This window comes from Misgurnus anguillicaudatus, chromosome 14 (genome assembly GCF_027580225.2).
Source record: "Misgurnus anguillicaudatus chromosome 14, ASM2758022v2, whole genome shotgun sequence".
In the NCBI taxonomy this organism is placed as follows: Eukaryota; Metazoa; Chordata; class Actinopteri; order Cypriniformes; family Cobitidae; genus Misgurnus; species Misgurnus anguillicaudatus.
The window spans coordinates 24,860,056-24,874,179 of record NC_073350.2 but is presented as its reverse complement, the minus strand read 5'-3'; the positions used below and the strand labels follow the sequence as shown (position 1 = coordinate 24,874,179).

Sequence of the window (14,124 nt, the reverse complement as noted above, 5' to 3'; positions counted from 1 at the left end):
CATTATTAAAGAACTTGGCTTTTGTCCCCTATGACTGGTTCTTATTGAACACTTCTGTCATGATTTCCATTTCTTCACCACACAATTCACAAGGTAAAAATTCCTTTAGTCTTCTAAATCATTTGAAGTATATACATGTTTAGGTCAAATAGTGTACATAGCATACTGAGTAGCACTTAAAACTGATTAATAGTAACTTTTTCTATTCATGCAATGCTTACAAATGATTACAAACGCTGCAAAAAATGGATAATAATGATTATGTACTTTGCTCTTTTATAATATATGTGACATAGTCTGTTAAAAGAGTTTTACGGTTTTTTACATGAAGTCATCTAAAGAATATATAACATCTAACATGTGAAAATATAACCTTTTAATGAACCTTTCAGAGTAAGGCAATGTCAATAAGGAAAATCCAAATTTGATGCTCCCAATATCATAATTAGATTCTGAAATGTTTTGTGCATGTATGTAATACTATGTATGTCTTGTTTGTAAGTGCCTTGTAGTATAATTGTTGAAAATGTCTTACTTTTAAATATGCAATTTTTGTACTTACCCACAGAGGGGGCAATAGAGGAGCATTCGTTGGCCCTGCCACGCAGGCAGCTGGCACAGAAGATGTGGTAGCAGTCAGGGGTTCCCAAACTTTTCATTTAGCGACCCAAGGTACAGACCTACAATATATGCCAGAACCCACCAACATTTTTTCTCTTTTATAACTGGGTAGTTTTTATTTCCTTGTCATTGTATTAATGAAATATAAGTTTAATTTCAATATCAAAATACCTTATATATCATATCAAAATCATTGTTATTGCTTGTCATTAGTTTTGGGCTAAAATGTTTTTGTGTCATTCACCACTACATCCAAGTGACTTTGTGCGACCCACCTTATGCAACCCAAACTTGGGTCCCACCCACACTTTGAAAAGCTATGGTCTAGAACACATGGCTGATGGTACTGCTCCTAATCCCACAGGTTGTCACAGGGGAAGAGGAGTTCCCCCGGAATCTGCAGTAAAAAAACATGACAAAATTGTGATTTAGCACACTTAACATAATTAATAGAGAATAGTCATTGTCAAAATTACAATAAATCATTGGCAAATGTTAAAGGTCAGTTGACAATATCATTTCAGTTTTGATAGCTCAATAAAACTGAAGATCTAAACTTAGGCATTTATATTCTCTTTGACTTTTTGGACAAATCGATTCTGTACACCAACATTATACAATTTCCAATGCAGATAAAAAAGCATCTTACCTGATCCACTTCTATATATGATCCGATTTGAAAACATCAGTCCTGCACAGGCAAAAAAAACTCTTATTATATGTCTTTAAGTGGATATATGTAAAGACATTTCTCACTTTATTTCCACAGACAATATATATATTATACACGTATAATATATATATATATATATATATATATATATATATATATATATATATATATATATATATATATATATATATATATATATATATATATATATATATAAAATAAATAAGTAATCCCAATATTAAATAAATAATAATAATATTAATAATAAAAAAGAAAAAAGAAAAAGGACTATTTCGTGATTGTATTAATCAATCTCAGAACAACGGATTCCATCGATGACATCTGTGATAGATTACGGCGGGAAGTTTTCAGTGCGCATGCGTTCCTTCTCTCTCCCTTTCTGCCAAACTGTCGGCCATGGCTCCGATCGTGAGTACAATCATGTTTTTGAAAAACGACAAATACATAGTGTCACGGGCGTGGGGCTTATTGAAATTTAAGCAGAATAAATCCGAATCATGGATCATTGGAGTGGGGCGTTTAATGAACGATTGTGCGCATCCGTTTTTGGTTTTGAAGCGCTTGTTTATGAGAGGTCTCACGCAAGGCCTGCATCGTTTCAACCACGTTGTAGCAATGACTGAAGTTAGCGATCAGCATTAGCGATAGCATGCACATAAGATTTAGTGAAAAATATTTTTTTGTAAATTGTACGTAAAAAGTCTCATGTTTGTCCAGAAGATCTCCTTATTAATTCGATGCATTTACGTACGTTGTTTCCAACAACTCTTTGCTATTAAAGTGATAACGATTTAGCCATGTTTGATTCGTTTGAAAGTTTTAATATTTGTCACAATTTTCATAGTTTACCGAAAAAAACATTTGCATTTAATTCTTTAGCATCATAGATCGTTGTCACATATACTGTCAAATTGTTATTTTCCATAAAGTTGCTCCGCATGAACTTAAAGTCAGACGTGGTGTATTGGGGGAAATGCTTGGACACAAATCTTTCATACAAGTGAAAACTGCCTTAATTCAATGTATCTGGTTGCCTTTCGTTCATTTACAGAAAAAACAGGTGACCAAGGGTGGTAAGAAGAAAAAGCAGGTCCTGAAATTTACTCTGGACTGCACCCACCCTGTGGAGGATGGCATCATGGATGCTGCTAACTTTGTAAGTGTATATTCAATGATTTAGGTAGGATGTACAAATAAAATATTTTAAAGCATAACAAGGTTTTTTTTTATTCACACAAGACATTAGCTTGCTGTACACAATATTCCATCTGCACAAATGCGTAAAATTATATATTACGACTTGTTTCAAGTTGTTTTGTATGATCTGATGGGTATATTTACATATATCTCTTAATAGGAGCAGTTCCTTCAGGAGCGGATCAAAGTGAATGGTAAAGCTGGTAACTTGGGTGGTGGTGTGGTTTCCATTGAAAGGAGCAAGAGTAAAATCACAGTGACATCAGAGGTCCCCTTCTCTAAGAGGTAGGTGTGAGATTTTGAGGTCCTTTGACATTTTTGTACGTAACGTGAGTGCCGTTTATTATAAGGGGCTGTTACACCTGCTATTAAAACGTGTTTTGGTCATTCGGATCACAAGTGGACAAATGATAAATGCAGAAGTGCAAAACTTTTTGAGCTCGTCCTCTTTCAACCACATTCAAAGGTAGTTGAAGACGCATTAGACCAGGTTGCTTTTGTGGTTTAGACACTCATGTGGTTGAATGTGTTTTTGCCGCCACAAGACTGCCTACTCTCTGCCAACTGATCTAATCCATCGTTCCTGAATTCTAGCATGAACCCACAGTGTTCAGTGTGGTCTTTAGATAGTCATTTTTAAAACTAATCCGGCTGCTCTTTACCTCTTTTATTTCGGTTTGTGAGTGTTAGTTGCGTGAGCTTATTTTATCAATTACTCCAAATTTCTAAGAAAGTCTGTACATGTACAAAACGCTGTGCAGCATGTTTACCAACAACACAAGCCATGGTACTCTGACATAATATTAGTTTGCATCAACTTAAACCCATAATTTTTTCCTGCTTGTGTGCAAACAGAGGCACTCGCCCATAGACCATCCACTTAAAGGTATAGCGGAAGATTTTCCCAAATTTTTGAAAAGATCCACCTCTCCACTTTTTTTATAAAAAATGCACATGCGCAACACGCTACCTGCTCCCGAGTGGGAACGCCTGTTAACGTGTGCACGAGAGAGCATGCACGAGCCTCTTCTCTTTGCTCTGTTTTACAAGTTGCTGCCGGCATGGCTCATACATACATGTTTACAGTGTCTGCCCAGTTTGTGACTTGTGCCAGGGCTAGCATTGCTAATCATAGCTTACATCAGCTTTTACTAGCAGTGATTTTAAATGGATTTCTCCAAATAGCATGACAAACTTTACCTGTCGAGTAGAAACTTCGCAACTGAGGCATCAGTGGGAAGCCAAACCTGTGTGAAATATTCTTCCAAAAACCCTTTGGTCTTGTTTCTTCAGAGGCCTTTCTCTTCTTGTCCTACAATTCGTAAACACTTTTTCTCTTGCGACCCTCCAACATTTTGATTAAATACGGTGACAACGCGAGCTATAATGAATTCCTGAAGCCGTAGCCCACCACAAATATACACCTGAAAGTGCGCATGCGCAGAAAGCGAACCTAGGGACGAGCATGTGCGACGGCCTTACGTAAACATATCATCAGAATGATTGACAACTGGGTTGACCAATAGTCTTGATGATCCACCCGGAAAAAGAAAATCTTCTGCTATACCTTTAAGTAATCGTGACAGAAGCTGACAAAGAAGACGGATTAAAACAAGAAGTGTTAACGGAATTGTGTCTCTCCTACTCAGTTCCAATTTGGCGTGCATATGATACGGCAGTCCTTTCCGTTCACTTAAATTGGCACATCTTTTTTATGTATTGGTTTCTCAATGTTTTTTTTTGTGCCGTTTTCGCTTGGGTTTAAGGGTTAAAATTCATATTTGCTTTAGGATGTTATTTAATATACAGGTTTCTCCATGTTCTTTTCAATTTTTAAGCCATGGTCGCTTGGGGTTGGGGTTAGAATTGGGGTTTGGGTTAGGATGTCATTTTATGTAACACAAAGTTGTTCTAACCCTAAACCCAAGCAAAAATGGTAAAAAATGGAAAACATTGAGAAACCAATACATAAAAAGACAAAAAAAGATTTTAAGCCAACGTGAAGTGCTGGCGTATCATATGCATGTCAAATTGGAATTTAGCGTGTGTATTGCACGAGTTTTCACACTTCGTGATATTTATACGCATCTCAGTGAGATTGGTCTCTCTCATCCATTTGTAATCTGATTGACAAAAATGCATCTTAATGCCAGGTATAAATCAGGTTTATTGCACCGTGACCCTTGTGTGAAATTAAGTTAATTTATAACTAATCTTCAAAATTCGAAACTTAAAATAGAAAATTATAATTGCAATGAGAATTTCACCAGAATGTTACCAGCCTTCAAAACCACACCATGTACACCATAGATGTAGTTACTATTTGGTGTACTCTTGTTGTAACTGTCAAATCTTACAAATTATTAATTAATACATATAATTATTATAAATTGGTTTGTTTTGGAGGTGTTTTAGAGAAATCTGAGCATATGCTCACAAACATGTTTTTATTTTACCATTTATTTTTTAAATAATCCGCTCAATAGTTGTCATCTTGAATACACTGTCATTATTTTTTCCTGAGCTTTTATTTTCAAAGCTAGGTATCAATTGGTAACTCAAACTGTATTAAACTGTTTTTTACCAAAACCAGTAGTAATCACTTGCAGAGGTAATTATGCAATGAAATAAGAGTTGATGCATTCATAGTCTTACGATTACAGCTAGCCCTTTGAGAGCAGCTTTAATGCTAATGTTACCGGGATGAAATTGAGTTTGACATCCCTGAAGGTTTTGAATTGCTGGATGTTTTTGACATGTATGTATTTCTTTGCAAAACTTAGTTACAGGTAGGGCTGCACGATAAATCGCATGTTTGTCACGCGCATCACGTCAGTAATGCCGGTTCCTTGATTAGTATTAAATCGCCATCAGCTGTTTTCAGATGGAGCAGCTTTCACTACACAGAGCCGTAGTTCACTGACAATCGGGGCAATTTCGCATTAATAATCGCGGACGTATCGCATGCGATTTGGCCCAGCTTGTCAGGGAACTACGTCTCTGTGCAGTTTATGTTGCGCCATCTTAAGTTTTGTAAATGGGAAAAATGTCCCCAAATCTGATATTTTTTTCAGAATTATAAATGAAATGTTATACAGCATTGTGCTTCACCTACCCTTTTATAGGTTTTGGGTGTTTAAAATCCTTTCTTTAAATTAAAGTTCACATTTGATTGGTGCAACATGTTTGCATTATCTCCATTAAGCATTGATAGATGTAGGTCTACATTTTTTTGTATTCATCTTTTCTTGCATTATAGACTTATAATATGTAAGTAGGTATGTTAAAATGATTTTAGATGTAATGCTTCATTGATGCATAAATACTGAACAACAATTGTTGAAGTGTCTTCAAAGTTTGTCCATGAGATCTGTCTGCGGTCTCATGTTGTCAACTTCCTGTGGTTTTGATTTTGATGTGGTTTTAAATGTTTGTTAATATAAATATATGCAGGGCTTGCACAGACTAATTAATATTTTTGAATTTTGAAGTCATGTTTGAGTTCTTGATTTTAATAAAAAATATGTAGAATAATTAGTATTGGAGTTTCTAAATATAAATGAAAAATAAAACCTGAAAAAATCTAGGTTAACACATTCAGCTTAAGTGAAACTGGTAACCCTGCAAATGTATTTATATTGTCATAAAGAGGCTGTCACCTCTGTATTATCTGTAGTACCACATGATGTTCAATTTACAAAGTTCACACAGCCTGTTACATATGTGACCCTGCCTATGGAAACCAAGCTTAAGGCGCCTTTTTGTGCTTTTATACATAAAATCATCCTACACAGTGTAAGGAACGTTCTGTGAAAATATAACTTCTTTTTTTAGTCAAAGATCGAAAGCAATGTGAAATCAAACTTTGATGCTCGTAGTCTCTCCTATTATTAGACCCTTATCCTGGTTTTTACAGGCAGAAGTCATGACTGCAGTTTTGATTTGTAGTAAAATTCAAAGATAAGCACCAGTTTGTTTGTATGTTTACAGGTATCTGAAGTATCTTACCAAGAAGTACCTCAAGAAGAACAACCTGCGTGACTGGCTGCGTGTTGTGGCGAACACCAAGGAGAGTTATGAACTGCGCTACTTCCAGATCAACCAGGATGAGGAGGAGGAAGACGACGAAGATTAAATCCACGCCACTGTTTTGTAAATTCAATAAATCTTCAAAAGAACTACATGTCCACTTGTTTCTTGTGTATTTTAATACTAAGACATTGATCCTTTTGCTCTTACAAAAATATAATTATTTTTTGCTCTTAAAAATTAAGGGTTCTAAAGGGGGTTTTCAAAGAAAAAGATTTTTAAAAGAATACATTTAATACAGTAACATTTCTTACCTTTTTATAGTCTGTAGGACATTTTGTGCAATGAATGATTTGTGAATGCTAAAGGTTTTTTATAATACGTCACAGCCTGGCAAAGACATTTTTGGAACTTTTCATTTTTAGTAGTGTACTTTGATTATATTTGTGAATTTGTTTATTGCATTATCTATCTGCAAAGCAAATCTTATATGGTTAATTCCAATTACTGCAGAAGTATTATTAATGTCCAATATACCACTAGTCAGATATAAGCAGTAATTTCCATAGCAACTGTAGTTTAGGGTTCATAGAGTTCATTTATAGGGAAAAAAAACCTTGCGTTATGTTTAAATGTTTTTTAATGTCCACTTGTGTTCCCGATGGTCATTGTTTTATGTCTTTGTCCTCGCTACCGTCTCCTTGACAACAGCTCGTGATTCACGGGTTGTCCTGAAGAAGAGGTTCAGGAATAGATTTGTAATGTTAACGTTTTAATACTTGTTATAATATCAGAGTAACTGATTACTAAAAAAAATTAATTACTGACTAGTTAATTGCCTTTAAAACACCTGTAAACTAGATAGTCTGGCAGAAGAACGGTCAGCCCTGACCTTGATGAAAGTAATGCATGTGACAAGTTTATAAAAAAATCCTTTTACAGCTTATAGGATGTTTTTTTTCTCGCGAGAGGGAGAGAACGACTTCCCCGGCTGATAGAAAGAAAATTTGTGACAACTTTCTCCCCGTGTAACACCGCGCTCCGCGAACTTAAGCTGTAAAGGGCAATGCCACCGAGAGACGGGCGCGCGCGTGACCGCGGCCGCCACGCGCAGCACCGCACTCCACTAGTTAAGCCGGTAACCGGCGGAGCACCACTAACTAGTTGTGTCGGGAAACTATGGGATGGATTGCTATGGCAACCGACCAGACGTCACAATCTGGGCATGTGTGTTCCATTTTTGTCTTTCTTATTTTCAGTCTGGAGGATTTGGATAGAGGGGAGAGAAAGGGAAAGAGAGATTTTTGGGGGCTGCTGGAAAAAATAGGGCAGCCATCTTTTATTTAATTTTGAGCTTATTAAAAAGAAAATCAGCCTCACCTTCAGTTGACGGTCTCCTCTTCTATCTAACGTTAGGCATCTAGCGGCTGGGGATTCAGAGGGTTAAGTTTCCAGACTTTATTCCTGTATCTCGGATGTGTGATTCCCTTATGCAGTAAAGATGCCCGGATCGCTGAGCAATGAAGAAGAGGGGCAAGACGATATAGATTTTGAAGACGACGTGCCAGGTGAGGGGGTAAAGAGTCACAGGGGAGGGAGAGTTCTGCCCTTCACAACTGCGCTGCTACGCCTAGTTGAATGCGGGGAAAGGCGGCTCGCGCTAAGCGTTCGCGCCTCCGATTTATCATAGCGCGTAACCGGTAATAGTCTCAGTGGCATTTGTTCTCGCACCGGACACTGTTCGTCCAAAAATAACGCACTGTCCGACTGTATCTGAGTCACCAAAGCGCGACTGTTGTGACAAACCCATTATTTAATCGTTTGTGTAGATAGTCATGTGCCTTTATCAGCTAATTTGTGGGCGCATTTTCTTTGAATGTAAATGAGACATTACATGCATCGCGTTTTGTCTTTGGTGCTTGGCCCGCTCTGATTTTGCAACCATGCTCTTTATATGTTATTATTAGAATAAGACTGCATAGGCATGCGCTAGACTTTTATATAAAATCCTTATAATGGTTATGTTTTAAGTATTGCGCGTGCATATGCTGCAGTCTTATTCTAACAATAACAATATGCAAGTATCTGGGCTTTCACGATTCATTCAATGTTCAGATCTGATCGAAACAAACATCTAGAATAATCCAAAAATATGACACCCCCCACAAAAAAATAAGGGATTCCTCTCTGGGATATTGAGGTGCTCAGTTCCATGGTCACAGTGTCTTGGTGAAAAGTAGTGCATGTGCCTGTTAGAGCCACGTGTGACAGGAAAACATCAGCTACAGTGTTTCTCTGCCTCTGTGGTCTGTTTGAGGGGCACAAGCTTAAGTCACAGCCCTTACGATGTCTCCAAAAATGTCAGATTTGCTAGACCTCAGGCACTGACTGTATCAGTGGTGCATTCACAACTAAAAAAAACCCCTAAAAATTAATATTCAGTGCATGACTAATGCATTACAGAAGGCCAATATGGATAAAGATAAGTGATACTTTGTTAATTGTAATTTTTGATGCTCATCCAAAATAAACATTTATTCTGCATTTAGAAAGCCAACCTTGCACAAAAATATATTGTACATATTTTACCCAACCATGGGTTCAAACACCTCAGCAATTCTTAAAATGTCAATCACTGCCAGTCACTCTTTTTCTTCAGTCTATCTGATTTATCTGTTTGTGCTGCCTGTAAGGGAACATAATGGGTTTGCTAAAAGACTCATAAATCTTGTTTTTTGATAGTTTGGTCTTCAATAAGTTGTGAAAGCAGGGTGCCGTTTTGAGATGAAGAAAACCGTAGTTAAGACTCAGCTCTGGCCGTCTGCCTTTTATACATTCATGAAACGCCGTTCAACAAAATCAATACATTTATAGTTTTTCGCCCAGAGCCAGGTCTGGGCCGCCTCTGAATTAGTCGTGAATCAGTCACGTGACCAACCCGAGCACGAGTATCTCATTTGCACCCCGATCTCGTATTTACCTTTGTTTTTTAGGAGGCTGCACTACATGCAAGTGATCAACACTGCTGGGGGCTGCAAATGGGTTGAAAAAATGTGTGATATGCACAAGAATTAATAATTAAAAAATAATTTATGAGCCAGTGGGTTCTGTCCATGTATGGTAAGCCCCCGCAAGTGCTACAAATGAAAAATGAGCGAAATAAGGCAGCTGAGGACTGATTTTGGCTTAGCTGTATTCATTGCTGTTGTGATTGCTTTTCAGTGCATGCACGCTAACGGTTTTGCAGGCCGGAAAACCTTCACTGGGTTTTTTGCGTTGCTGACATTTTTATTAGGTGCTTTATGCATTTTCTCCTTGAATATGGGATTTGAAAATAGACGTTACACTAATTTAATTATTTCTTTGTGCTTTGAATCATTTCAGTACAGTCAGATTATATTTAAACAATTAAGCTAGCCTTCTGGGAAATGAAGCAAAAAAGACATGAAATATACAGTTTATTTGCACAAACAAAAGCTAAGCCTAATTAGTTCATCTAAGATGCAAACGAAATGCAATAGTCCTGCATTGAAAATACAGTACAGTATGTACAGTAGGTCGAAGATGTAAGATTTGCAAACCAAACGGGGTGCTCCAAACACTGCAGAACACACGACTGCTGCCCCCAGCCAGGGAAAATGAAGTGATCACTGGTGCGTACACTAAATGTGGGAATAAGAGACAAACAGATGATTTATAAAAACGAAAGGAGAAGGAAGCATAAGGAATGCAGTTCTTGGGCAATTTGCATGCTTTTTCATGTTATTTCACCTCCGTCGGATTTGGTTAATGGATGTTCATGGTCTCTGTTTAGATATGCACATTTTAATCAGTTCGTCTTAAATTGTTGCAACTTGAGTCCACATTCCTTCTGCGCCGCATCAAGAACAAAGAATGTAGCGTTTCCAAATCGAAAGAGTGATTTTTCCCACACTAAACGGTTGGGAATCTCATCCCAAAATTGCATAAAAATGAAGACAAGATATTTATTTGGTGCGTTGTTTTTACTATCACCCCCAGCCAAACCCTCTGGTGGAGTTTCTGCTTTTGTGGATTTAGGCATTACAAGCAACATATCCTTGTTAGGACCAGTATTATTTATCCACTTTTGAAACAGAAAGATTATCGTGAGCTTTCTCTTGCTCAGAGAAGTCATCATTCTGATTGGTGGGGGTTATTTTTGGATGCCGCACTGTGAAAGCTGACACCCCATTCTCTTTGCGTTTGTGTGTCTAAGTGTGTAAACCATTGTTGCATCACACATTCTCCTCTGTGTGTCATCAATTTCGGCATCTTTTTAAAGCATGTTGAATATTCCCCCAACATACTGACTTTTTAAAATATAAAATATGCATGCAAATAAAGGAATTATCCAATAGAGGTTTTGTTCTAGTTAAGAACAAACTAGTGGTTTATATAAATTATATAATTTTACACTGTAAAAAATGTCTGTAGAAATTACAGTATTAATGGGTATTACTGGCAACTAGCTGCCAGTAACTTACTGTAGATTTTACATTTATGTTATTTACTGGCAACATTTTGTTCAAAGTTAAATGAACATTAAACATTTTCAGACTTTACCTTCTACAGTAAGTTACTGGCAACCAGCTGCAAAATTACAGCAAATTTTTTACAGTGTAGACGGCTTTGCTTCACTTGTGTGGTGAGTTTTTTGCCAATCCACTGTATATTTATTGCAAATCAAAGCAATGGCATTAGACTTAGACTAGAGAGAAATGATCCATATAGTCTAGTCTTTGAAAAGTAGATCTACAGCCTGTAAAAGTTGAACTATTAACATACGCAGTCAGACAGCTAATGCGTTTTCCTGTAAACACTTCTCTTCTTAACAGCGAGCACGGCCGTGAATCCCTTCTCTAATGGAGTGCGGTAATGACCCAGCCCTTGCTGGAAGGTCACAGGTACCCCAATGTCTATGCTTAGCTAACACAAAATTGTGTCATTTTAAGGGCCACTACCAGGCGACAATGGCTATGGCACAGCTTTTAAACACCTGGCAGCGCCTGGCAGAGCTTCAGTTTACCCAGAAAAGTGATACAGAACGTGACTGCCTGTTATGTTGACTCCGCCCCTCATGAAGAACAAAATCCTTTGGCGCTTTTATTAGATTGTTCATCTTTGTGAATTGCAGCGAATATGCAAATGACAATGCAGCAGTATACATTAGTTATTAAATATTGTTTATGCAGATTTTTACTCTTTCTCTCTCTCTCTCTCTCTCTCTCTCTCTCTCTCTCTCTCTCTATGCCATTTGGACTTTTAAAGAGATGCTACATGTATCGAATTGGTTCTGTATCTCTATTTTGCACAATCATACATTTTATATCTAATCTTCATATTATAATATTTGTTTCACTTATATGCGTTTTAGAAATTACGCAGGTGCAGCATAATCCAAACCTCTTAAGAGATTTTTTTGACAATGCAAGGTATTCTCACATTAAGTGTGCTGTATTGCATCACAGTGACTGTAAGTAAGACATGAATGAAGAGGAAATGTGAGCTTGATGCGCCTGGCAGGCAGCAGACATATTCTGCAGACATGAAAGAGCCTCCCCGTGAGATGTACCGCAGACGCGCTGCCCTAAATATCCATCATCTCTCGGGCGACTGCTCTGTTTATGTGCAGCAGAAGATTAAAATAAAAGGATAAAACTGACAAAAAGATGGGGAGCTCCGTATTTACAAGAGTAAATACTCAAGACACCCAACGCAGGGCTGCGAGCCGGGCTTCAGATGTGCTGCTCTCACCAGAGCTGAAGTCCTCAAACATAGTGGCAGCTAAATGAAGGTTAAGTGGATTTGGAGGATAGCATCCAAGAGGGTGGGAAAACCCCATCTCCGTCGGCTCCCATGGGGCGTGGTGGGCTGTAGGGCAGGGCTTTAGCTGATCGACTTCACCACACACACTGCATATTTCATGGGCCACAGTCTGAGCTGAAGATAGGCAGTCTGCGGGAGTCGTAGCGTAGTGCAGAGGATGCCTTCCTGATGTCTTTTTTTTAGCGCTTACCCTTTTTGACAGCATGGTGGTATTGAAGTGTTAGAGTGCGTGTGTGCTTCCAGACAGTGGTTTTTGTTTACAGTGTGAGATTCACAGTTCAGCAGGTGGCAGAAGCCTCACCTCATTTCTTTTCGCTCCCCTTTCAGTTTGTCAACAAGGGTCTTTTTCTCTCAGGGAGCAAAGGAGTCTCTGGTTCTACATAGGCAAGCCCCCCATGGAATTAGATGGGTAAACAAAGACAACTTTGCCTTTTTAACATAAAAAAGGGCATCCCAACCATATAAAACAAACTCTCGTTTTTTTCTGTCAAATATGTGACCCTGTCTGTGAAATGCCGGGTGAAGTTTCATGATCAAATTATGAGATTTGTAGCATCGAAGTTTGGTTTCAGTCAATTATGTTTCACATTGATTTCAATCTTTCACATGGTCTTACTCAATATTGGTCAATATTAAAGTTATCAAAGTTATATTTCACAGAATGTTCTTTACAGTATGTAGGATTATTTTATGTATATAAGTCGCAAGGGCAGAGTTTGGTTCCAAAACGCGTTTCTATACCAAGAAAGTGACAAGATGAAAACCACTATTTTCTGTTACATACTTTCACGTAGCATCTTTAGGATATAAAAACATAAAAAATTCAAATCAATAATTTGATTTTCAAAGATTTATTATAAAAACTGATTATTTTTTTCACAAAATGCTATAAATCTATTGAATCAATATACACTCACCTAAAGGATTATTCGGAACGCCATTCTAATACTGTGTTGGACCCCCTTTCGCCTTCAGAACTGCCTTAATTCTACGTGGCATTGATTCAACAAGGTGCTGGATGGAGATTTATGGGATGCACATCCAGGGCACGAAGCTCCCGTTTCACCACATCCCAAAGATGCTCTATTGGGTTGAGATCTGGTGACTTTGGGGGCCATTTTAGTACAGTGAGCTCATTAAAGAAACCAATTTGAAATGATTCGAGCTTTGTGACATGGGTACATGGTAGTCATAAAGGGATGGACATGGTCAGAAACAATGCTTAGGTAGGTTGTGGCATTTAAATGATGCCCAATTGGCACTAAGGGGCCTAAAGTGTGCCAAGAAAACATCCCCCACACCATAACACCACTGCATTAATGAGAAATTGAATAAGTGTTCCTAATAATCCTTTAGGTGGGTGTATAAATGTGCATTCACCTTTGCCATGTTATATTTATTTAGTTGACTAGTGGTATACACTGATTAAAAATAAAACATAATGGCGTTAATCAAAACACTTACTTTGTCATATTAAGAACACTGTCATTGCTGCTGTCATCCTTGGGACGTCGTCGCTGAACTTTTTTGACTGTGATCAGCTGTTTAATGTTTTGGTCCTGCTCGATTTTCGTTGGCTTCAAGTAAAATAATGGAAAGTTTTTCATAAGATCTCCTGTGGTCAATGTGTTAGCATGACAGAAGCTTGATGCTGTCAGGAGAACAAGCAGCAGCCGGCATTTTTCCGTCTCCCGAGTGCCTCTCGTGTTAATTATTAGATTTTGATGGCTTACATT

The 14,124-nt window shown here is 37.7% G+C and overlaps 2 protein-coding genes and 1 long non-coding RNA gene across 5 annotated transcripts in view; 2 read left to right on the top strand and 1 right to left on the bottom strand.

Moving 5' to 3' along the window:
• Positions 1 to 898: 898 nt before the first annotated feature.
• Positions 899 to 8,059, bottom strand: LOC141369480 (uncharacterized). The gene is made up of 3 exons (XR_012373234.1): positions 7,922 to 8,059; positions 1,271 to 1,312; positions 899 to 1,018 (listed from the first exon to the last, which is right to left on the bottom strand). It is a non-coding gene; the product is annotated as an uncharacterized lncRNA (long non-coding RNA).
• On the top strand, positions 1,663 to 6,695 carry rpl22 (ribosomal protein L22). Its single transcript, XM_055183783.1, has 4 exons — positions 1,663 to 1,723; positions 2,367 to 2,471; positions 2,673 to 2,797; positions 6,503 to 6,695. Exons 1-4 carry the CDS (start codon positions 1,712 to 1,714, stop codon positions 6,645 to 6,647), a joined length of 387 nt encoding a protein of 128 aa, XP_055039758.1. The 5' UTR covers positions 1,663 to 1,711; the 3' UTR covers positions 6,648 to 6,695.
• chd5 (chromodomain helicase DNA binding protein 5) overlaps positions 7,784 to 14,124 on the top strand; it is a 41,545-nt gene continuing 35,204 nt past the window's right edge. The window contains exon 1 of one of the 3 annotated variants that reach the window (XM_073876131.1): positions 7,784 to 8,109. In XM_073876131.1, coding sequence (XP_073732232.1) covers positions 8,043 to 8,109 — 67 coding nt within the window. In that variant the 5' untranslated portion in view covers positions 7,784 to 8,042. The remainder of the gene's footprint in view (positions 8,110 to 14,124) is intronic. The other 2 variants (XM_073876132.1, XM_073876130.1) reach the window with 2 other exon arrangements.

Coding starts and splice junctions, on each gene's coding strand:
- rpl22 (XM_055183783.1), top strand. Junction 2,472..2,672: donor TCATGGATGCTGCTAACTTT/GTAAGTGTATAT, acceptor ATCTCTTAATAG/GAGCAGTTCCTTCAGGAGCG. Junction 2,798..6,502: donor GAGGTCCCCTTCTCTAAGAG/GTAGGTGTGAGA, acceptor GTATGTTTACAG/GTATCTGAAGTATCTTACCA.